Genomic DNA, 23,257 nt, shown 5'->3' with positions numbered 1-23,257 from the left:
CGGGTCCCTGTGCCCGCCCTGGGTCCCTGTGTCCCCAACGGGTCCCTGTACCCGCCCCGGGTCCCTGTGTCCCCAACGGGTCCCTGTGCCCGCCCTGGGTCCCTGTGCCCGCCCCGGGTCCCTGTGCCCGCCCCTGGTGCTGAGGCCGTCCCGGGTCGCTGTGTCCCCAACGGGTCCCTGTGCCCGCCTTGGGTTCCTGTGCCCGTCCCGGGGTCCCTGTGTCCCCAGGGCATCTCAGTCCCCAAGGGTTCCCTGTGTCTCGAAGGGATTCCTGTGCCCCCAAGGAGTCCCCGTGCCCTGGGTGTTCCTGTGTCCCCAGGTGGCCCTGTGTCCCTGGCGGTCACTGCTGTCTCCAGGTGTCCTCTGAAGTCCCTGCACCCTTGAGCGTCACTGTCCCCCCGGGGGGGTGGGTGCCTGTGTCCCCAGGGATCCCTGTGTCCCCAGGTGGCTCTGCTGCTGGTGTCAGCAGGTGCCCCAGGGGTGTTCCTGTGTCCCCAGAGTTCCCTCTGCCCCCCCTGCCATGGCCCTGTGTCCCCTAAGGTCCCTGTGCCCAGGAGGGCTCCTGTCCTCGGAGCCTCTGTTGTGCTTTTTGGGGTGCCCCAAGCTCCCCTGTGCACCCCAGACTCTCCCTTCTGCCTTTCAGCATTCACCAGCCTTGGCACCATCTGACTGTTCCCTCCCAGCCCACCCTGGGGAACACCTGGAGCAGGTGAGGGTGACGTGGGGACACATCCCTCCGGGCTGGGGACACGTCCAACCGCCCCATGCCATGAATTCACTCCCACCCAGGGTGAGAGGAATGAGACTTTATTTTGAAAGGTGAGTTAATCTCCAATCCCAATCATTCCAACCAACTCCAATCCAAACCCTTCCCATGACAGAGCGAGACAAACATCACGATTCCTCAGTGAACACCAGAGGCATCCTGGTCCTGGGTTTGCAAACACTTCAGTAATGGATCCCCCCCAATTTAATTTTCATTCCTATTAATCCCCCCAGGTGTCAAAATAAAAGACCAGGTGCAGCCCTGCAGCACATCCAGCACCCACCAGTCCTCACACGGACGCGCAGGGGGTCCGAGCACTGCCCGGCCCTGCCCCGCACCAGGAAAAGGCTCCTCCTCCCACAGGGAGCTCAGTCGGATTTCTCCTTCTCCTTCATGTGCAGGAAGACGATGCTGAACATGAAGAGCCCGACCATCATGGAGAAGGCACCGGCGTAGTAGGGATACGCCGAGGGGATGAACCGCTCGTACTGCGTGTGCTGCAGGGGCCGCACGGACACCTGGGGGACAGAGGGGCAGCCTTGGAGTGGGGGAAGCCTTTCCTCCCGGGAAACGGTGGGACTGGCTCCTGCCACACTCACCTGTGTGGAGGAGTAGAGGTGGGTGTAGCCCAGGCGGTTGTAATCCACCTTGAACTGGAACACGCCGTAGACATCCGGCAGCTTGAACTGCACACTGTACTTGCCACCTGAGGGCGAGACAGGGGTGACACTGGGGTGACACCAGAGGCTGGGGACGGTGAGGACACCCCCAGTGTGGGGCTAGGGCAGCGATGGGGACCTACCACTCCTCTGGAGGGGGACCCACCACTCTCCTTGTGGGAGACCTGCAGCTCCTCCTGAGGAAGCCCCCCTGCTCCTGTGAGGGGCACCTACCGTTCCTCTTGAGGAAGGTCCTCACGAAGGGGTCGATGCGTACAAACTCCAGCTGGATGTCGTCCCCGTCGAAGGGCACCCACCTGCCCTCAGCAAGCTTCTCGATCACGATGCTGTACTCCTGGGACACACCAACGAGCGGCGCCTGAGAACGGACCTCGACCCACTCCGGGCTCAAACGTTCCCAGATTCCTCTCCCAAGGCACCTCCCGTGTGCCCTCCCGCCCGGGCCAGCCCGGCCCCCTCACCACGAGGTCGGTGACAGTGTAGGCGTTGGGCGGCGCGAGCTCCCCAACGCGGTGGTGGGACACGGCCCCCACGCGCAGAACCCCCTCCTCCTTGAACACCCAGCGGGACAAGGCCACGGCCAGCTCGTAGTTACCTGTCTGCGAGTACCTGTGGAGCAAGGGGGGCTGAGACAGCTGGGAAACCAAACCAGGAATAAATGGGAAATGAACAAAACTGAGCCAGGGTTAAAGGAGGGAATTGCTTCCCGAAGCACATTGCTCCATAAGGCCAAAGGAATGCGTCGCCCCCAATTTACTTCAGGCTTTCTGCTCTTTCCCAAAACATAAACATTTGTTGCCTGTTTCCCAGGACTTTTGCCATCGAACCGCTCCCCAGCCATTCCCCAGCCAGGGATGCCAGGCAGCCAAGGCACCTCTTGGAGCCGGGAGTGGCCTTCTGCACGGCGGAGTTGAAGAAGGCGTCGCTGAAGAAGTCCAGGGAGCCGCTGAACACGACGCGGGCGTTGTTCCGGGCCTGCAGCCCCGCGATCAGCAGCGTGTTCTTCCCCACGGCGTGAGGGTACTGCAGGGCAACGAGGGTGCAAGAGGGTTTAGGCACTTGGGGGATGAACACAGAAGAGTTTCCAGTCTGGCTGTATCAGCACAGGCAGCAATTAAGGAGAAACCAAGCGGATCAGGATAAGCAGGAATGGGATTCAGATTCCCTCTGTGGCTGGGATGGGACCAGGAGAGATGCTTTGATCTAAGCTGGCCTCTCCTCTAAAGCACGGAGGACGTGTGTCCCTCACACTGAACACTTCCCACCGGCAGGAAGCAGAGAGGGAGATTCCCAGGGTGACGGGAGATTCCCAGGGTGACACTGGGAAGCAGCCGACAGCCTGTCCCTCCCAAAATCAATTAGGAGATCCAGCATTTTCCCAAGGTGCAGGAATTTGAGGGACTTAATTGTGGAAGTACAGCTCAAAAGAGGAGACAAAGTGAAGGAGCTTACCTGAGTGATGGGTTTATCTGGGAAGAAGGAGTAAGAGGTAGAAGAGCCAGTCAGGATATCCAGCACCAGCGGGTTGTCAGGATCAGCCACCATCCTGGCAGGGAAAGCCACAGTGAGCAGCACAAAGACCCCCAGGACCCCCACACCCAGAGGAATGCTCAACCCCACAGACCTCCTCGCCCTTTGGCTGGGCCAAGAAACTAAGTATTTCCTCAAGATCTGTGGTCAAACTCCACTAATTTGTTAGGAGCCGTTCCCAGGTAAACAACTAAACTCCTTTGGAGAGTTTCCTTCCATTTTTGTTTGAAATCAAGAGAAATTTCTTATGCTCACATGAGGAGTGCCAGTGCTGACCCTACGCTCAGCTCACAGCAACACCACTGGTCTAATTCCACTTCCCCAACGACCCCCATCTCGCCCTGTTCCTGCTCACCCAACTCCTCGGAACAGGATGGGGTTCAGAGCTGCCTTCCCCACAATGGTGGGGGCCTTCAGGAGATTCTCCGTGTCCGCCACGATCAGAGTGTGCTGGGAAAACAAGAGAGATGGCCGTGAGCTGTGTCAGGGTCTAATGACAGGCAACAGCTTCTCAATTAAAAGTTAAATTTATTCTTACAATCATGGCTGTTGGATGAATGTTGCAGTTAATTAAAAAGCATTTTTAATTATGATCAAATTAAATTAATACTGATCTATGAGGAAATATAAACTGCCTTTTGATAAAGACAGCAATACCCACAGTGTTTTTACTTCCCCGTATTCAGCAACTTTCATCCTTAAACCAGGATGATAAAATTCTTAAATCTTAAATAAGGATCCTTAAATCCACATACTGCTTCAACAGTTTAATTTAAATAAAAATTAGCAAAATATATTTAGCTCAGACCTTAATACAGGCTTTGATTTTAAAGTGCTGGCTGACACGAAAAAAATTGTAGAAATGTGTATGTTTCTATACTGATCTGAAAATCCTTCTATTGATCTGAAAATCTTGATGTGAAAATTTGGGGCTGAAGATCTCCCTTTCCACATCCAAAGTGTCCCACTCAGGGTCTGGCACACCTCACCCAGAGGTGAAATGCCCCCCTCACACTTCAGAGAGGTCCAGAACCAGTGTTAATCACAGTGTCACTCAAACTACAATCTGAAGGATCTGAATGCTGCAACACGGAGTATTTACCACTTTCCTGGGAGGAAGGTGGGAGAGCAGAAAAGGGATGGAGGAAAAAAAGGAGAACAAGGACAGAGGATTTACCTCTAAACCTTTATGCTTCAGTTAAAGCTGCCCCAAAGGTGCAGGCAAACCATTTACCTGTCCAGGGTCGGATATATCATAGTTGTGATGGTCGATCACTGCTGTCCTCTCCTCGTCAAACTCGATCCCACACTCGCTGCCCAGCTCCCTCAGTGGGTCACCTGCAGGGACACAACAGATTCTCCATCAACATGACACATAAACATCAAATAAAAAGCCAATTTAGCTTTAAATCCATGTGTTCAGTGCTCTACAAGCCAAACCCCCAGGAGGAAAATGACCTCCCCAGCTAAACTCCCCCTGACCGTGTCACTCAAGGCGTTTATCACCCACTTCCTTCCAGAACAAACCTTGAGGTGCACAACGAGGAATGAGAAACTGTGTTTGCTCACAGCTTTTGTTGCAGGAACTCAGTTTTTGTTGCTGCCACAAACTCATTCTCCCCGAGGAACATCTGCACTTACCGATGTCTGAGCTGGCGGCCACGAGGACGCTGCCGCCGCCGTCGATGAACGCCGTGATGGTCTCCACGTTGATGTTCCCACCAAAATCTGAGGGCACACGGCAAGAATTCATGACTAGCACTCAGAAATAACCCCCTGGCAGAGTCAGACCACGGCAAATCACCGAATCACCCCTCCCATGGCCGGAAGAACCACCAATAAAGGCCTGGAGACAGCTGCAGTTTGCTACTGGCTACATTTAGAGTGTCAAATTTAATTAAAACTCACAAAACAGCTGGAAATCCCCTTCCAAAAATGCCACCGAGCTCCAGAGCAGTGGAGTTTTCCCCTCCTGCACTTACCTTCTATGGATGGGGAGAAGATGATGAGGTTGTCGTACAGGAACTCCCCGTATTTGATCAGGGACAGGCCGGCGTCGTCCGCGGTGCGGAAGGTGAGGTCGAAGCCCCTGTCTGCAGCCACGACACAAAGGGGACAACTTGTCCATGGCAGGAAATCCACACATGGAGCAGCAAAGCACCAGCAGGATCCCGAGGTTTATTCCCCCAATAAACAGCAGTGTTTTGGAAAAACTGGCTTAGGGTCTTTCTGGGAGCAGCACTTGGGGTTCTCCTATAAACCCCTGAAGAGCCCTGATGTTGAAGGATGTTGTCACCTATCAAATGGGGACCAACAATCCAGAGGATCCAAAACACAGGGAAAACTGGGGAAACAACACCCATCTCCTTCCTCAGTTGGGCCAGGGGACAACAAACACGCCCATCTCACCCAGGAACCCCAATCTCCTCCCTCATTCTGACCAGGGGACCCCAAACACTCCCCTAGGGAACTCCCATTCCTCCCTCAGTCCAACAGAGAGTCTCCAACCTGCTCCCTCTGCCTGACCAGGGGACTCCAACCATCCCCTCTTACCCCCACTGAACCCAGGTCTCTGTTGGGTCCCCATCACCTCCCTCATCCTGACCAGGGGATCCCAATCTTCTCCTTCATTCTAAGCAGGGGAACCCAAACAACCCCCTCTCCCTCAGGGAACCCCAATCTCCTTCCTCAGCCAGGCCAGGGGACCCCAAACAGCCCCCTCCTCCCCCAGGGAACTTCAATATCCTCCCTCAGCCTGGCACAGAATCCTCAATCTCTCCCTATAGCATGGCACAGGGGACCCCAATCTCCTTCCCCATTCTGACCAGAGCACCCAAACAACCCCTCTCCAACCAGGGAACCCCACTCTCCTCCTCTGCCTAACCAGAGGACCCCAATCTCCTCCCCACCTCTGTCCAGGAGACCCCAAACACCCCCCTCTCCAACCAGGGAACCTCAGTCTCCTGTGTCTGACATAGGTGACCCCAGTCTGCCCCTGAGCCCAACACAGGATCCCCAGTCACCTCCCTCAGCACAGTCAGCGGACCCTAAACACACAACCCTCTCCCACAGGACCCCCATCTCTTCCCCCATTCTAATCAGGGCACACCAAACATCCCCCCTTTTCCCCTGGGACCCCCAATCTCCTCCCTCAGCCTGACCTGGGGACCCCAACCACCACCCTCTCCCCCCGGGATCCCCATTCCCTCCCCCATCCTGGTCAGGGGAACCCAAACACGCCCCTTTCCACCGAAGGACACCCTTCTCCTCCCTCAGCCTGGCACAGGAATCCCAATCTCCTCCCCCATTCTGACCAGGGGACCCCAAACACCTTCTTTTTTCCTCAGGTAACTCCAATCTCCTCCCCCACTCTGACCTAAATACCCCTTTTCCCTCAGGTAACCCCAATCTCACCCCTCACAGTGACGAGGGGACCCCAAACATCCCCTTTTCCCTCAGGTAACCCCGCCCTCCTCTCTCATCCTGACCCCCGACCCCCTCCCCGCCCTCAGCCACTCCCTCCCCGTACCCGCGAGGCTGCGGAAGAACATGGAATGCGTGTCGCGGAGGTTCCCGTTCTCCAGGAGCACCAGCGTGCGGGGCCCCCCCTCAGCGGCCGCCGCCAGCCCCGCCAGGAGCCCCCACAGGCACAGCGCGGCCGCCGCCATCTTGGACCCCGGCATGGGGGAGCGCCCTCAGAGGCGGGCAGCCCAGCAGCCAATCAACGACGGCGTCGCGCGGCCTCCAGCCAATCAGCGCCAGCGACGCGCGGCCTCCAGCCAATCAGCGCCCGACAGCTCCGCGCTGTCGCGACAGCGCTGTCGCGACTCGGCGCAGCTGCCTCCGCGGTGACGGCGGCCACGGTGGCGTGGGCCGCTCACGCCCCCGATGTGCTCGGAGTTGTTGTCTGTACGCACAGACACCTCATCTCACCTGTGGTACCATCTTCTCAGCTGTGGTACCCTCCTCTTACCTGTGGCACCATCCCCGTACCCGCAGCACCATTCTCTCACCTCACGCACCATCCTCTCACCTGAGGCACCATCTCCTTACCTGTGGCACCCTCCTCTTATCTGTGCTACCGTCTGCTTACCCACAGCACCATCCCCTTACCCACAGCACCATCTTCTTACCTCTGGTACCATCCTCTCATTCACAGCACCATCGTCTCACCTGTGGTAACCTCCCCTTACCTACAGCACCATCCCCTTACCCGCAGCACCATCCTCTCACCTGCAGCCCCGTCCTGTCACTCATAGCCCTGTCCTTTCACTTGAGGCACCATTCTCTCACCTGTGGGGCCATTCTCTTACCCACAGCAACGTCCTCTCACCCGTGGTACCCTCCCCTTACCTGCAGCACCTCCCCTTACTCACAGCACCCTCTCCATGCTCACAGGACCATCCTGTCACTCACAGCACCATCCTCTCACCTATCGCACCCTCCCCTTACCTTTCCCACCAGACAGGTGGGTTCTTTGAATGAAAGGCTCCTCTGGAATTTTCCAGCAGCCGGTTTCCCCATCCCAGGGATTTGTGCCTGATCTCCAGGTCGCTGCAGTTGCAGTCACACCAGACGAGGGACTGCCCCTGACCCAGGAGCTGCTGGCAGAATGTCAGGTCTTGCTCCTGGGAGCTCCCCGTGCTCAGGGAATCCATCTTCTCCAGCTCAAACTCCCACTGCAGGTCTCAGATCTCGATCTCAGCAGCCCGGAGCTGGGACACAAAACAAGTTGTCAGGATTATAGGGGAGAGACCCAGAGTTACTGAGAGCATGGGAATCTGTGAGCAGAGGGATGAAAAGATACACAGAAAAGCTTCAATATTTGGCAAGATTTCTAGTTGAGTTAAAAATTAGATGAGATTTGTGTGGAGAGATTATTCCATATCTTAATGATTATTCCATGTCTTAATGAAAGATTTCTTGTGTTTCTCCACAGTGCCAAGTTTTGAACAGACTTGAAGTCAACCTTTACTAATGTGGTTTGTGTCCAGTGATAACAAACTCTTGGGAGTTCCTTTTATTTCAGTTAAAAGGGTGCAATATTTCTTTGATAACCTGAATACTCAAATACAAGTCCTTCATGTGCAGATCTGGGACTGTACACACAAATGTCAATTTTTTTGAAGCTCCTGTGGTTCTACCTCAAAAAATAAGAGCAAAACTGATTTTCAAGTGTTTCAAAAATAAAGATTTTAAACGTAAAATTCAAGAGCATTACTTTTATATATTTTATGCTTTCCCCCAGAAAATACCCGGGGTGCTCAGAACTGGCAGGAGCTGCAACAGATCCGTAGGTCAGTAGAGGGAGTTACATCCCCTCCCATCCCAACACATCCTCCTCCAGCCACGTGCTGCTCCAAGCCTGGCCTTTAAAACAGGTGGGGTTGGGGGATCAATAGCTTAATTTCCCACCCTGAGCGTTGCTGCATCTGGGATTTAAAAAAAAGCAACTCAGACAAACAGTGTGGTGTATGAAATATATGACAGAATCATTTTCTAAACTTATTGCCCTAAATATGTCTGCTGCTGGATGGAGAAGGCTCTGGGGGTGCTGGTGCAAGCAGCTGAATGTGAGCCCAGGTGGGCAAAAGGCCAAGGGCATCTGGCTGGGACCAGCACTGGTGTGGCCAGTGGGTCCCTGTGCTGGGCACGGCCGGGGCACCTCCAGCCCCGGGGGCACCGCTGGGACCCTCCGGACAAGGAGGACCCGGAGGGGCTGGAGCGTGTGCAGGGAAGGGAACGGAGCTGGGAAGGGGCTGGAGCAGCAGGAGCGGCTGAGGGAGCTGGGGGGCTCAGCCTGGAGAAAAGGAGGCTCAGGGGGGACCTCACGGGGCGTCGGGCTCTGCTCCCAGGGAACAAGGGACAGGAGGAGAGGGAACGACCTCCAGCTGTGCCAGGGGAGGGTCAGGTTGGACAGGAGGAGGAATTTCTCCCTGGAAAGGGTGGTCAGGCACTGGCAGGGGCTGCCCAGGGAGGTTTGGAGTCCCCAGCCCTGGAGGTGCCCAAGGAAGGCCTGGCCATGGCACTGAGTGCTCTGGGCTGGGGACAAGGTGGGCATCGGGCACAGGGGGCACTCTATGGGACTTTCAACCTCAGTGATCCTGGGATTCTGTAACATAAAAAAATGGGGACATGGAGGTGGAAGGAGCCGCCCCCTCACCTTCTCCTGCAAATTCTCCAGCATCTTACTCTGGGCTCAAACCTCCTCCTGGATGGAGTCATGGACATTCAGGAGAACCTGCTCACTGCTGTCCTCGTTGGATCCCTGCAGTGCAGCCACAACCTGCACCCTCTGTTCATCCATGTCTCTTTTCTGGTGTTCATGCTTTTCCTTCGGGTCCTTGTTTTTATCCTTCGCCCCCGCAGCCACCTCTAGTGTCTGCAGCCTGGGAAAGGGAAACACTTCTCTGAGCTGGGTGGTACCAAGAACCAGCTGTGTAAGCCAGGAGGACACACATCCTTTCCTGGACAACGTTCGGGGAGACACAGAAAACAGTGAAGATTTTCTGCCCTGAGCAAACATGGCAAATTCCGCTCTTATTAACAGTTTCTGTCATAAATAGAATCCCAGAATAGTTTGGGTTGGAAGGGACCTTAAAGTTCATCTCATCCCACCCCCTGCCATGGGCAGGGACATCCTCCACTAGCCCAGGTTGCTCCAAGCCCCGTCCAACCTGGCCTTGGACACTTCCAGGGATGGGACAACTACAGCTTCTCTGGGCAAAATACTGCACAAAGACAAAGTACAGGATATTCCAAGCACCTCAGTCAACAAGTACGTCTGAAAATCCATTTCTACACTCACAAAATTCTCTTTAAACCCTCTGTTTTGTGGCATTTATATTTAAATTCTTATTGAAATAAATATTGAATATATTGCTATATTTCAGTTCTTATTTCTGGTTTGGAAAGACACACAAATGGTTCCAAAATTACACAGAGAATAATTTAAAATGGTGGCTGTGGGAGTGGTAGGGCTGGAAGCCACAGTCTGGTTTCCATTTTGGGGCAGTATCAGCCAGGGTTGATGATTTGTGACCTCAGTGTTGCTAATGGAGCACTGGCACAGACCTGTATGTGAAATCATGCTCTGCTATGGGAATAAAGCCGTGCTCCAGAGCCATTCCCTTTGTCTGCACAGGATCTGGAGCAGAGCAGATTTCCCAGGTTGGCCAGCGGTGGCTCAAACTGGCTGATAACCCCTTTGCTGTTAACAGCCTCTTAATTATCTCCAAACCCTCCAAAATTGCTCATTCTCCCCCAGAACTGACCTGCTATTCTGCTGCACTGCTCCTGCCAGGTAACCTTCCCTTTTCTTTGCTCAATTGGTGGTTGAATCCCAGGATTCAGCCTTGCTCTGCTGAGCTGCCCCGGTGTGTAAAGCTTCAGCAGGCGGCTTTGAAATCCCCACGCCTGCAGAACCAAACCCTCCTGCCCAATCTGCACAGAACTGGGATTTAACAATGTAATTAGAAGAGCATTTCCCCTTGTTTGCCACAAAAGGAGTAGGATTATGCGCTGCTATAGGACGAGTCCTGCAATAGGACTGTTAACAATTGATATGTGATAAAAAGAAGGGTTTCTTTGGAGATCTCTGCATTAATAGAATTGCCCACAGATTACAGGCACTGCTGTTCTGCATTTCACAGCAGCTCCTTTTTGAGCCAGGAGAGGCCTAACAGAGTGAGCACACACCACAGGAAAGCTGGAACAGTGGTTAAAAGCCTACAGAACTTTGCACAATCCAACTCTGGTTGAGCATTTCTCATTTTAACATATTTCCCCGCAAAGGGGTAAGCGAGAAATCAGCAGAATTTTCTTAAATTGCATATTTCTGGAACAGCCCGAGCCCCTGTACTGTTGCAATATGAGGTGTTAAACTCTGATTAAGGAGTTTCTCTCGGGTCAGCCCAGAAGAAAACCCTCAAGCCAGGTCTCCTCCAAGATGGGCTGAGCACGAGCCTCAAACCTGCACTTCCCACATCCCAGCCCTGAGTCTAACACGCCCCTAAAACGGGATTATTGGGAAATTTTGCTGTCAGTTCTGGCTGATGTGTTGCAAACACTGTCAGATGCACGAGTTGGAGGCAAAAGTGGCCTCAGCGATGGGGAGAGTCATGGAGCACTTGCTCTCCTCCATCCATGCACAGCAGGACACCCGCTGCCTTACCTGGAGGGACATGAGAGAGCTCCATGTGCCCTAAAAGGACCTTTTGCAAGAGGAAAAGGAGCTGTCCCAGCTTTATCCTCTTCCTGAGGCAATGAAACACCTCATTTTTGGAGAAAACCCAGAGTTTTGCCCAGGTGGCTGGGAGTTTTCCCTGGCTGAGGGCAGAGGTCTCTGGAGGTGAGGGTGTCTCTGGAGGTCTCCAGAGTGTCTCTGGAGCAGAGGGCTGAACTCAAGAGGTCACTGCTCTGTCCTGGTCCCACTGCACTCCCACACCCCAGCTGAGGGTGGCTGTGGCAGCCACTTCACTGCAAGCAAATGTGCTGCAGCACTTGTTCTCCTGGTGGATTATCCACACCATCTCCTTGCTGGATGTGGATCCTCTCACATCCCTGTAAATTGTTGCCCCCAGGAAAGAAAACCCACAGCCTCAGTGTCTCAGGTGCAGATGAAGGGCCTCCCAGGGCACTCCATGGGCAGCAAGACCTTTGTCCTGACCCTTTTTGTCCAGCAGTGATCTTTGGCTGTTGTAAGACCCCAGTCCCAAAGCCTCAAGCTTTACTGGGAGTATTACTTATATTTAAGATGCAAAAATTTTTGTTTCTTCATCCCTCTACTGTTCCTAACATCTTTGACTACTGCTTTCCTCCTCTCTATTTCTCCCTCTTCTGACAGTTTCACATGTAGTTACCTCAAAATTCTTCTCAGGAATCCATTCCAATCCACCTCCAGAGAGGTGGGAACTATACTGAGACAAAGTGATGTTGTAATAAGGCCTCCATCAACACAGGGTCTGTCCGTAGGAGAAGTCCAGGGATCAGAAAATAGCAAGAGAAGTGTTCTGGAAAGGCTGAACCATATTTTTAATGATTGTTATAAAAAAATATAAGCTTTAGTGAAAGCCACTCCGGGATATCCCCTCCCAGCTTCCTTTGATCAGGGGTTTGAGGAGGGGAGCTGGATTTGCTCCCAGGGGAGCAGCCTCAGCAGGCAGAAACCCCACAGAGCAAGGCAGAAATAAAGATCACTGGCAGTCACTGGGTGGGATTGCCTGTAGAATTCCTGGAAAGAGAGCAAAGAACCTGTCTACCAGGAAAGCACATGGCAATCCCTGTGCTCCTGCAATCCGTGCTCCCGTGCCAGGAGCTCCACTGCCAAAACACCCACTGGGCCAGGGCTCCGTGGGTGTGGGGAGAGGGGGAGAGGTTCGAGATTCAGGGGTGTGAAAGTGAATATAGTTATATGACATTTATAATTATAAATATCTCTTTCACAGAGTAACAGGAGAATTGTTTCCAGGGCTATGCTACAGATTTGGGAGACAAAAGATGCTGGGAAGATGAAAGGTGCAAGGAAATTCCCTTCTTTCTTCACAGCTGTTTCTGAAAGGTGGCAGAAAGGGGGAAAAAAGTCATCCTACAGCCTTATTCCTGTGCTGAAAGTTGCCCTTTTTCAGGGGATAGTTCTCTAGAGTTGACCAGTTCCCTGAAAACTGCTCTTCCCTATTTGTTCCCACATTTGCTGTTCCTGCTCCAGAGGAAAGAGTAAGTGCACTGATGCTGGGCTGAGTCCTCAAGCACTGCCAGCAGGGCAAAACCTCTCTTGTTGTGTTGAAAGCTGAATGTAGGAAAAGAGGGGCAGAATGTTCACCTTGAAAATATACATATACATATATTTAATAAAGAATTTTACAGTATTATTTCTTTTGCAGCTCATTTTTGCTCTGCCAGCTGAAACCTCTGTTCTGGGAATGACCAAATTCTAGCCAGAGTGATGAAGAATAACCAAGGATTTGGATCGTGTCAGTGTTTTCTAACAGGATTTGTCATTATTGTAAAGACTGGATGATTGAGATGGTCTTTGCCAGTGGAATAAGATCAATTTGGCCACAGCAAAGGAAGAGTCTGTTACCAGAATGCAGAACTCTTCCTCCAAAAGGCAAGGGAAAGGTTGAGGTGAAACCTCGTGAATGTTTTGTGTGTAAAAACCTCCTTTTTCTGATACGTCTCCTACCAGACAAATCACTTGTGCCCATCTGTTCAGGCAAAATGAGTTTTGTGACCCTAAGGTGGTCCTGCTCCTGCTCATCTGCAAGGAAATAATTCCAGGTCAGGCTCTTCTCCGGAGGAAGCATCTCAACAGTTAAGAACCAGGAGTCTCTTGGCATCACGTCCTGTTCAAGCCCTGTTCTTTGTCTGCATTGGGGCCCTGGCTCCCTTAAGTAAATAAATATCTACTTAATCTTAACACTACACATTTCAGTGCTTTCCTGAACAGAATCCACAGTAAAAATTCATGCCTGTTTTTACTTTCTCAGTGAGCTATGAACACCCCCCCAAACACATGTATTTCAGGCTCGATGATTCCTGGGGGTCCCTCCCAGCTCAGAATATTTCGTGATTCTGTGATTTCCCCAGAATTTAGAATTTCAACCAAAGTCACACAATCAGACCATGAGTTTATACAACGGTTTTCCTTTTCAGATTGCTTCATGAGGGGAAACTTAGGTGAGAGATACAGAAGGAATTCCTCCCTGTGAGGGTGGGGAGGCCCTGGCACACGTTGCCCAGAGAAGCTGTGGCTGCCCCAGCCCTGGAAGTGTCCAAGGCCAGGTTGGACAGGGGTGGGAGCAACCTGGGATAGTGGAAGGTGTCCCTGCCCATGGCAGGAGGTGGGATGGGATGAGCTTTAAGGTCCCTCCAACCCAAACCATTCTGGGATTCTGTGATTGCAGGAAGTTGAACAGTGTCTGACAAGTGGAGAGAGAGAAAGGAGGAGTGTGAAATGAGGAGCCAGTGGGCAGCAGCTGGAGCAGGGCTTTATGGAGGGCACGGGCAAGGAGCAGGCTCCTGGCCTGCCTGTGTGACAGGGTGACAGGCAGGAAGGTTCCTCTACAGGCTAACGTAGAAAGGCTGGAGTAGACATCACATTGGTGAACAGTTTCTCCATGAATGCTCAAACTGGGGCTTTTCTCAAGACTGGAATCCACCCTACCCTGGTCAATGCACATATTCCAGAGGTTTCTTGCTGTGCTTCAAGAGAGAAAGCACATCCTATTGGGTCCCATCGAGGTCCCAGGAGCCAGAGCAGCTGTGAAATCACACTGTGACACAGCTCCTACCCTGCTGCTTCAGGTGTTCGACTCCTGGCATTCCCAGTGAGGGAGTAAAATGAAGGAAAACAGGCAAGAAACAGGGAAACTGCGAGAAATCAGGACTGCTCCCAGCCCGAAGCACCCGGATGAGGAGATGGATCCCAGGGAGGAGTCAGGACCGGGGAGCTGCTGCCTTCCCACTTCAGGGTAAGAGCAGATGAGAGCTGAAGCTCCCAGCTGGCTGGACACACCTCACACATTATACCTGCTTCCTGACCTGCCTTTGAGGGTGGATTAACGTGATTAATTAATAACACACATTCCCTCTGATAAAGACAGGGAGCATCTGGTTCCTTTGAGAACCCCCCATTTCACTGGGTACTTAACTTTCCCAACCTCATGCAGAGCAAAGAGTTGGACACACAGTCCTGGAACTACTGTCCTAAGCCCTACTGGGCCACAGTTTTGGGTGTCCACATCCCAGTCTTTCCTGAAGATTGCAACCCAAATTCAATGGAAGAGCTCTTTCAGCATTCCAAGCCCAGAAAGCATCAAGATTTTAACCAAATCCACCCTTTTCCAGTCAGACTTCTGCAAAACCTGGCCTTGAATGGAGTCAGAGTTCTGTTTTATGGCTCTGGGCAATGCCTAAACATGAGCAATGAATCAGATGACTCATGGGGGAAAGATAAAGGTTCATACGTAAACACCAAAAAACTCTCAAATCTGTTGCCCTGGGATATTTCCTGTTACAACAATAGCTTGGTAACTGTGGAACTTAACGTTTGCCCCCGAGCAAACTTGTTTCACTCCAGATCTTTTTGGCGTGTCAAGACATGGGAGAACTGGGGAAAAAACCCCACAAACGGATTAAAAATTAAAAACCCCTGTCACTGCCTTTTCTGGGCACTGGGGTGAGTGGATAGTCACAAAAATTAGTTTTCTAACTCCTTCCCTCCTTCCCCAAGTTCACGTAAACACTGCCAGGCAATTAAAAAGTTGTTTTGGTTTCTGTTGTTTTGGTTCCAGTCCTTTTACCCAGGGAGGCAGTTTGTTTCCAGCTTGGAGCTCAGTGGTTTAGTCCCCATGGTGTAACAGGGTCCTCAGACTCTTGCTAAAATGACTCCAGCAGCCTGAAACCTTCCCTAATTCCCCTGCAGCCTGTCAGCCAGGACTGGTGGCACAAGCACAGGCCAAATCTGCAACGTTTCTCATTAACAACGCAATCCTTAATCTCTTTTTATTTAAAGGAATGAAACATCTGTAATATGGTAAAAATACTGATGGTCACTTGGCCATTGCAGCCAAGAGCCCAGTATTTGCCATAACTCCTGAATTTGTTACTTAAAAGAGTAATTTAGTCCATATATTGCAGAGATCCTTCAAAATATCCACTCCCTTTAAAATTAGAATTTACTACAGGCTCACCCAGCAAAGAAGCTTGAACTTCTCCGAGCATCTCTTCACAAAAACTATTTCACAACAGAAATACCAACTTCATCAACTATTTCAATTAATGATCACCCAGTAGAACCATCTGGTTATGAGGACTGTGCCAGAGCCCTCGATTTTCTCCTCAAATATCCCAGCTGTCTTTAACTGCCAATCCTGCAGGTTTCCCCACCTGCCATCCCATTCCATGTAACATTTTCAAAGCTTTAAATCAGAGAAATTCAGGTCAGATGAAGAGGCCTGCACCAGTCTGGAGCACAAAAGAGGAGTGTAAATACTCCTTTTTCCCTGTTGAGATTAAAATTGGGGTTTTAGAGACCCACACAATGCATCCACTGTCTGTGAGAAATTCCCCAAATCCCACACATACGTTTTGGATAGTGGAAAATGAGGTACTGTCATCAACATCTGGAACCACAATTTAGGAAGACATTGTGTAACTTTCCCCATGACTGAAACAGCTGAAGAAAACGAAGCCAAGCTGTTCCCAGCCAGGGTCAAAGACAAGGCAGAGATTAATCCTTTTCTGCTCCCAGAAAAGCCCTCCTGAGGTCTGTGTTCAGCTCTATCAGCTAAAGAACTGCCAGTGGAAATAAGACACTCAAGAAAGGAAAATTAGTCACTAAAACGTCATTAAAGGGTTCTTTTATTCCATCTGTAAAAAAGATACACAGAGCTCAATGAAGGGATCATTGGGTGAAATTGTCTGACTTGCACTTGGCAGGGACACCTTCCACTATCCCTGATTGCTCAAACCCCATCCAACCCAGCCTTGGGCACTTCCATCTGGCTGCCACCAAAAACCTCTGTTTCTGAAGGAGGAATAAAACCACACAAAAAGAGGGAAACACTGTCATGGCTCAAAAGAATTCAGGTTAAAAGTTTCTGGTTGATTCAGACATCCCCCAGGCCATGAGGAACCTGGTTCCTCCCCACCCTCCACCTCCTCTATTATTAAGCTGCATATTTTAAACAAAAACTTGAATACTTTTCACCTATTATGGCAAAGGCTCTAAGATCTCCTCAGTCATAGGGAGCTTTTTTTACTATCAAAGCACAGATTCAATATTCCCAGATATTGTTCCCTGTGCTTTGCTGAACCCTCTACTCCAAACTGGAGGCTTGAGCTCACTGACAACATTCCCAAAATCACCACCATCATACACAAGTGAACTGTCAAGTTTTTCTCCAGATAAGTTCATTTTTAAGATGCTCTAAAATCCTATTCAGGCACCTGGCTTGAAACAGCGTTGAATACCCAACAGCACCTTCTCAGTAATTATCAACCACACAGATTAAAAATTTCATACAGAACGTCACTAAACAATGGAAGCATCCAAAATCCTGAATTACCCATCAAACTTACATAAAAACACAGAATAATCCAGAGATCCCTGCACTCCTACACCAGCCCCCTCCACTCTGGGAATTTTAAATGAGCTGAATTAATTTTCCACAGCTTTGTTACGCCCCACGTTTGCTGAATTCATCACCAAAACTATCTTTATCATGTCAGCTGGGATATAGAGATGAGGTTGTCATGGCTGGGTGTCCCAGAGTGACAGAGACCACGTTTGGCACTGAATTCCAAAGAGGAGCCTCAAATACTTCAATGATGCTCACACCTCTCATCCAGCACCAGAGGATGTAGTCTCAAGCTGCTCCAGGGGAGGTTCAGGGTGGACATCAGGAGGAATTTCTTCATGGAAAGGGGGATTAAACACTGGAAGAGGCTGCCAGGGGCACTGGTGGAGCCCCCATCCCTGGAGGTGCCTAAGGAAGGACTGGCTGTGGCACTCAAGTGCTCTGGGCTGGGGACAAGGCAGGGATGGGTCGAAGGTTGGACTCGATGATCCTGAGGGTCTTTTCCAACCTCAGTGATTCTGTGATTCTGTAAAATAGTGTTGTTAAAAAGTCTGCACACAACAGAGCAGAAGTGGTGGGATTTAGCCTCGTTCCAAAGGTGTGGCTGCCCAGGATGGATCCAGGTACAGCCACAGACTGACTGTTCATACACTGTGGCTGGTCTGTGCTGCAGGAGAACACAGGACTGGCCCGGCTGTGTTTGGGGGTGTCCCCGAGGAACACCCAGCCAAGGACAGGATTGGAGTCACTGGGAGTGAGAGGCGAAGGAATGAACAAAAATGGGATTTTGGGGGAGAATTGGGGAACACAGAAGCAGGACACGACTCCCTCAGTTCCTCGGTGGAGGCAGCAACAGGCAGTGTGACAGTGTTACCCTGGAAACTGCTCTGCCCAGCTCCTGCCCTCCCAGTGCCAACTGCGTCGCCATGGAAACCCGTGTCACCGCCGATGTGGAACAAAGGATGGGAAACTGCAGCAAGAAGTCCCCTTCTCCCACCCTCCCTCCGCACACGACAGGCGAGGCACACCTGGAACGTGAGGCAGAGAGGGGTTTGCTTCCCTGGGAACCAGAAACCTCTTAAAAATACCTGCCCCATAAGTCAGTTTGGGTCTGTTGCCCTCCTAGTGCATCCCATGGTGCTCCTGCCCTGGTTTTATTCACCAGGGAAGTAAATCGGGACAGGAGATGTGCAGCTCCCTCCAGCAATACGTGCAAAAGGATCTGCAAAGCCACCAAGAGGTAAATTTAATAAAGATCAACCCCTTGATTAGGGTTTTGGGAGAGTTTACCCTCCTGTGGTCCCGGAAACTTCCCCACACGTTCCCATGGGGAGTAATATCTGCTGTGTCCCCTCAGAAAAGATCAGCTCTTTTGGTTTAGGCAGATAATGAGATCATCCGCGGCTCCACTGGATCAGATTAAACACGGATAATGCTCTGAATCCTCCTGCTTTAGAGACGACTGTGAGATGAAGAGGATGAGGAAGAAATTGCCCCATGAGCACTTTATTCCACCTTTGTCCAGTAAAGGATTTTCACAGAGTTGCTGCTGAGCTCCCGGCCACTGTCCCATCCCACTGTCGTGGGATACGCTGGGCACGAATGGATCCTGCTTCTGAACTTCCACCAAAGTCCCTCAAAATCTCCTCTTGGCTTCCATATTCCTCACTTGACTTTCATGTTCTGGTGCTCAGCTTCCAAGAGAGCACTTCTGTCAGTCATGGGAACACTTATCTGAGCTCATTAAAGCACTTAATTAAGACGCATTAATTCTGCCTCACCTCCAGCTTCTGCTTGGTGTCAGCTCCCAGAAGGTGTCATTGCAGATCTCCAGGTAGGAGGCTCTCCCCAGGAACTCGGCACTTCCAGCACACTGCACACACAGGGAGGATTTCGGGGTGAGGTTCTCCCAGCACAGGCACCCACGGAGCTGCTCCTGCAGCCGGGTGCCCACCGCCCTGCGGAGATCCCTGCCGGCATTTCATTCCCGGGTGGAGCCACTCGACACATCCACTGCAAGGGACCTTTGTGCCTCAAACACCTCAGGTCCACCCGTCAGCAGGGATGAGGATGCAGCTGCTCTGCCTGTGTACAGCTTTAGGGCAAGAAGGCAGCACGCCCCAAACCCTGTCCCCGTTTGTGCCCCGTGTGCCATCCGCACTCACTCCTTGGGATGTGACACCAAACAAAGTCTTTCTGGTAAAACCCTCTCAACGAGGTCTCTCTCCCAGCCACCTGTATGCTCTCGGGGATGTGTTCAATTGCTCTGGAATGATCCCCTTCTGTGAGGAAGGATCCACGATTCCCTGCGTGGTGAATGACTTCCCGCTGGCCGTAGGCAAAGGTGGTGCCACTGTAGCCCTTGGTGACACCCCAGAAATGGGGGAAAACCAAATAAGATAAATATCCATCCTTTGCCTAACTGGGAATACATCATCCAGACTCCATCCCACCTCCTGAAAGGTATTTTAAAAGAAGAGCTGGAAGTAAACATCAAACAACTGCCTGATCTTCGCTTGCCACCAGAGTATAATTATTAGGAAATTAGCATATAAATCAATGTTTTTCTCTCAAAACTCATGAAGCAATGCAGGTGTTGCAAAGCAGTTGACAACACTTAGAAAACCAGAATGTTTTTATGATAGGGCATAAAAATCTTATGAAACCCAGAGTGACAACTAGAACTCTGGTTGGTTGTGGAGGTCCAAAGGGATGGTCTTTAGCTTTGAATATTTTCTCTTAGCAAGCTGCTCACTGTCACTTCTTCCGATTTCAGAGAAGCATGATAGGAACAGAAAATACTTGCATTTCTTAAGGGTTAAATAAAAAAATGAACCTATTAATCTAATAATCTGCTGTGTCAGACTCTGCTTGTTCTCACAGTCAGGAACTTCTGTCTTAAAGCCATCATGAGCCATCTAATCCATGTTTCTTCTAACAAAATTGGGGTTTTGGGGGAGGTTGAGCTTTTTCTGCTCAACTAGTTCTTTCTCATCCCAGCTGTTTTCCATGCTGAGGTGTTAACATGGAAATAAAAAGCTCCCCTCTCATTTTGTCAATCTAAACCAGGCTGAGGTTCCCCGTCTTCTCTAAGGTTTCTCTCACTTGACAGTAAAAATGTCCATAAAATCATCAGGAGTCTTGTTTGTCCCCTTTCTTCTCTAGGGCCTGTTCATGAGAACCTCTGCTCTGTAGCCAGGCTGGGAGAGCTGGGGGGGTTCACCTGGAGAAAAGAAGGTTCCAGGGAGACCTGAGAGCCCCTTCCAGGGCCTAAAGGGGCTCCAGGAGAGCTGGAGAGGGACTGGGGACAAGGGGTGGAGGGACAGGACAGGGGAATGGCTTCCCACTGCCAGAGGTCAGGGTCAGATGGGATACTGGGAAGGAATTCTTGGCTGTGAGGATGGGGAGGCCCTGGCACAGGTTGCCCAGAGAAGCTGTGGCTGCCCCTGGATCCCTGTAAGTGTCCAAGGCCAGGTTGGACAGGGCTTGGAGCAACCTGGGCTGGTGAAAGGTGTCCCTGACCATGGGAGGGAACGAGATGATCTTTAGTGTCCCTTCCAACCCAAACCATTTTGGGATTTTACGATATAAACATCCACCTAAACCAATTCAATGTAATTCTCTTCTTGGTGTTCCTGCTGGATGCTAAAAATGGTTTTTTCTTCCCAGAGGAGGACACTGCTTGCCCTCCTCTGCACCCCAGGGTTGCAGCTAAACCTCTTGAAGTAGCAGACAGGGCTGTTTCTGTCCATAAGTCACAGAATCCCAGAATGGTTTGGGTTGGGAGGGACCTTAGAGCTCATCTCATTCCATGCCCTGCCATGGCCAGGGACACCTTCTGGTGTGGGGAAGGTCCAGGGGATCCTGCTCCACTTAGGGATCAGCTGTCCACATACAGCTCCTCAGCCCACATCCCCAGCCATGTGTCCACAGAATCACAGAATATCCTGAGCTGGAAGGGACCCACAAGGAGCATCCAGTCCAGCCTCTGGCCCTGCACAGACACCCCAACACTCCCACCCTGTCCCTGAGAGCTTTGTCCAAACCCTCCTGGAGCTCTGGCAGCCTTGGGGCTGTGCCCACTGCCCTGGGGAGCCTGGGCAGTGCCAACCACCCTCTGGGGAGAGGGGTGATCACCCCTTTTCCTGAGATCCAACCTAAACCTCCCTGACACAGCTCCAGCCATTCCTTGGGTCCTGTCACTGGGCACAGAGAGCAGAGATTGGTGCTGCCCATTGTGAGGAAGCTGCAGACCCTGATGAGCTCTGCCCTCAGGCTCCTTTTCTCAAGGCTGAACAGACCCAGTGCCCTCAGCCACTCTTCGTATGGCTTCCCCTCAGGGCCCTTCACCATCTCTGTAGCCTCCTTTGGACACTCTAATGGCTTAATATGTCTGTGGTGCCCAAAACTGCCCCCAGTGCTGGGTACATGGTGTTTGCCTGGGTGTCCACTCACCTGCAGGAGCGGGTCAGTGATGTCGCTGTAGCTGTGCCCGGTGCTGTGGTTGGTGCTGTGCTCAGCTCTGTGCTCTGCCTGGTGTTGTGCTCAGTTCTGTGCCCAGTGCTGTGCTCAGTTCTGTGCTAGGTGCTGTGCCCAGTGCTGTGCCCAGTTCTGCGCTCAGTGCTGTGCTCCCGGTTGAACACCCCGTCGAAGGTGAGCTCTCTGGGGGCTCTCTGGGGCCGTGGGGTTTGGAGGAGGCACCAGCCCGTGCTGCCCACGATCGTCCAGCACCTCAGGGTCGCCTCGTGCTCGCTCAGGGCCCAGCAGTGAACAGCCACCTTCACTGCCCCCCAGCCAGCGCCCACTCACCCCACACACCAGGGTCACCCCCCACACGCTGGTCAGACCCACACACCCAGGTCAGCCCCATACAACCCGATCAGCCTCTCACACCCAGGTCAGTCCCACACACCTGGCTCACCTTACATACACCCAGATCAGCCACACACAACCCAGGTCAGCCCTCCCCCCCCCCACCCCAGATCAGCCCCACATACCGCGGTCAGCCCCACAACACCCTGCTCATCCCCACACACCCGGGGCACCCCACATACCCCGATCAGCCCCCCCCCCGATGGATCATTCCCACACACCCGGACCAGCCCCTCACGGTGGGGTCAGTCCCACACGCCCGGTTCCCTCCACACTCCCGGCTTGGCCCCACAAGCACTTGCTCGGCCGGGCTGGGAAGCACCGGTGGGCGGGGGAAGGTTGGGGCAACCCCAAGGCGGGGTCTGCTCCCCTCGGTGGTTGGGAGCGCTCACCCCTCGCTGGGGACATGCAGGGGAAGAAGGACCCCTGAGCCGGGGGGCTGGGGGAGAAGGGGAGAGCATGGAGGGAGAGAGCTGGGGAGGGATGGAGGGAAAGGGGGAAACTGGCAACAAACCTGAGAGAGGACTAGGGCAGGTCAGGGAGGGAAACCCTGAGGGCAGGAAACCCTGGGGGCAACTTTTGGGAACCGGGACAAGCCGAAGGGGGGCTGAACGAGGGAAAACGAGATGCCGGTGCCGGGCAGGTCCGAGGGAGCGCAGGGGACTCCGAGGGAGTCTGGTGGGCTGAGGGTCCCGAGGGGTGAGGGAAGTGCAAGGGCACACGTGCACGTGTGCAAGGGGGACATGAGGGGGCGTGCCCGCGTGTGCAAGGGGTGGGCACGAGGGCAGGTGTGCAAGAGGGGGTGCGCGGGGGCATATGTAAGGGGGGCACAAGGGCACACGTGTGCAAGGGGTGGGCACGAGGACATGTGTGCAAGAGGGGGTGCACGGGGGCACAAGGACACTCGTGTGCGAGGGGAGGTGCTCGAGGACAGGTGTGCACGACACAGCGCACAAGGGGCCGTGAGCGTGTGGTGGCACCGGTCCTCGGCTGTGCCAGTGCGCGGGTGTGGCTCCCGCGAGGGCAAGAACCTGCGTGTGCCACCACAGGTGCGTGTGAGTGCACGGCTGCAGCGTGCGTGGGGCTGCAAGGGCGCGAGGGGTTGAGCTCGCACGGGTGTGGGAGTGCAAGTGCGCGGGCACGCGGGGTGTGACAGCACGAGCACAAACACCCGGGGCGGTCGTGTAAGCGTGTGGGCGCATCACGCGAGTGTACAGGGGCTGCGAGTGCACGGGTGTGAGCTCCCGGGGGGGCACACGTGTGGGCACACGGGCGTGCGACACCGCGCAGCGCGGGCCGAGTGTGAGCAGCCAGCAGAGCCCCGTCCG

General features: G+C 52.7%; 2 protein-coding genes and 1 long non-coding RNA gene across 3 annotated transcripts; 1 reads left to right on the top strand and 2 right to left on the bottom strand.

The window, feature by feature from the left end:
* Positions 1–786: 786 nt before the first annotated feature.
* DDOST (dolichyl-diphosphooligosaccharide--protein glycosyltransferase non-catalytic subunit) lies at positions 787–6,662 on the bottom strand. The gene is made up of 11 exons (XM_027668782.1): positions 6,506–6,662; positions 4,959–5,069; positions 4,618–4,704; positions 4,211–4,314; positions 3,332–3,426; positions 2,899–2,992; positions 2,321–2,469; positions 1,908–2,055; positions 1,660–1,780; positions 1,366–1,472; positions 787–1,284 (listed from the first exon to the last, which is right to left on the bottom strand). Exons 1-11 carry the CDS (start codon positions 6,657–6,659, stop codon positions 1,135–1,137), a joined length of 1,320 nt encoding a protein of 439 aa, XP_027524583.1. The 5' UTR covers positions 6,660–6,662; the 3' UTR covers positions 787–1,134.
* Positions 6,663–9,231: 2,569 nt separating this feature from the next.
* Positions 9,232–23,131, bottom strand: KIF17 (kinesin family member 17). Its single transcript, XM_027668785.1, is given in 7 exon segments — positions 9,232–9,365; positions 18,839–18,873; positions 18,876–18,930; positions 19,293–19,324; positions 19,327–19,385; positions 19,387–19,475; positions 22,910–23,131. Coding segments are annotated over 7 exon segments (531 nt in total). The 3' UTR covers positions 9,232–9,326.
* On the top strand, positions 18,025–18,817 carry LOC113959619. Its single transcript, XR_003531877.1, has 2 exons — positions 18,025–18,297; positions 18,514–18,817. It is a non-coding gene; the product is annotated as an uncharacterized LOC113959619 (long non-coding RNA).
* Positions 23,132–23,257: the final 126 nt, after the last annotated feature.

The sequence above is a fragment of the Corapipo altera genome, unplaced genomic scaffold, assembly GCF_003945725.1.
Source record: "Corapipo altera isolate COAL_440 unplaced genomic scaffold, ASM394572v1 332, whole genome shotgun sequence".
In the NCBI taxonomy this organism is placed as follows: domain Eukaryota; kingdom Metazoa; phylum Chordata; class Aves; order Passeriformes; family Pipridae; genus Corapipo; species Corapipo altera.
Note: the sequence above shows the minus strand (reverse complement) of the source record. Positions and strands in the feature narration are given on the sequence as shown.

Excerpts from the sequence above, each read along its gene's own strand:
- DDOST (XM_027668782.1), bottom strand. The coding sequence starts at position 6,659 with ATGCCGGGGTCCAAGATGGCGGCGGCCGCGCTGTGCCTGTGGGGGCTC. Across the intron at positions 4,315-4,617 it reads GGCCGCCAGCTCAGACATCG|GTGACCCACTGAGGGAGCTG; the intron begins GTAAGTGCAGAT and ends GTGTCCCTGCAG. Across the intron at positions 2,470-2,898 it reads CAGATAAACCCATCACTCAG|TACCCTCACGCCGTGGGGAA; the intron begins GTAAGCTCCTTC and ends GTTGCCCTGCAG.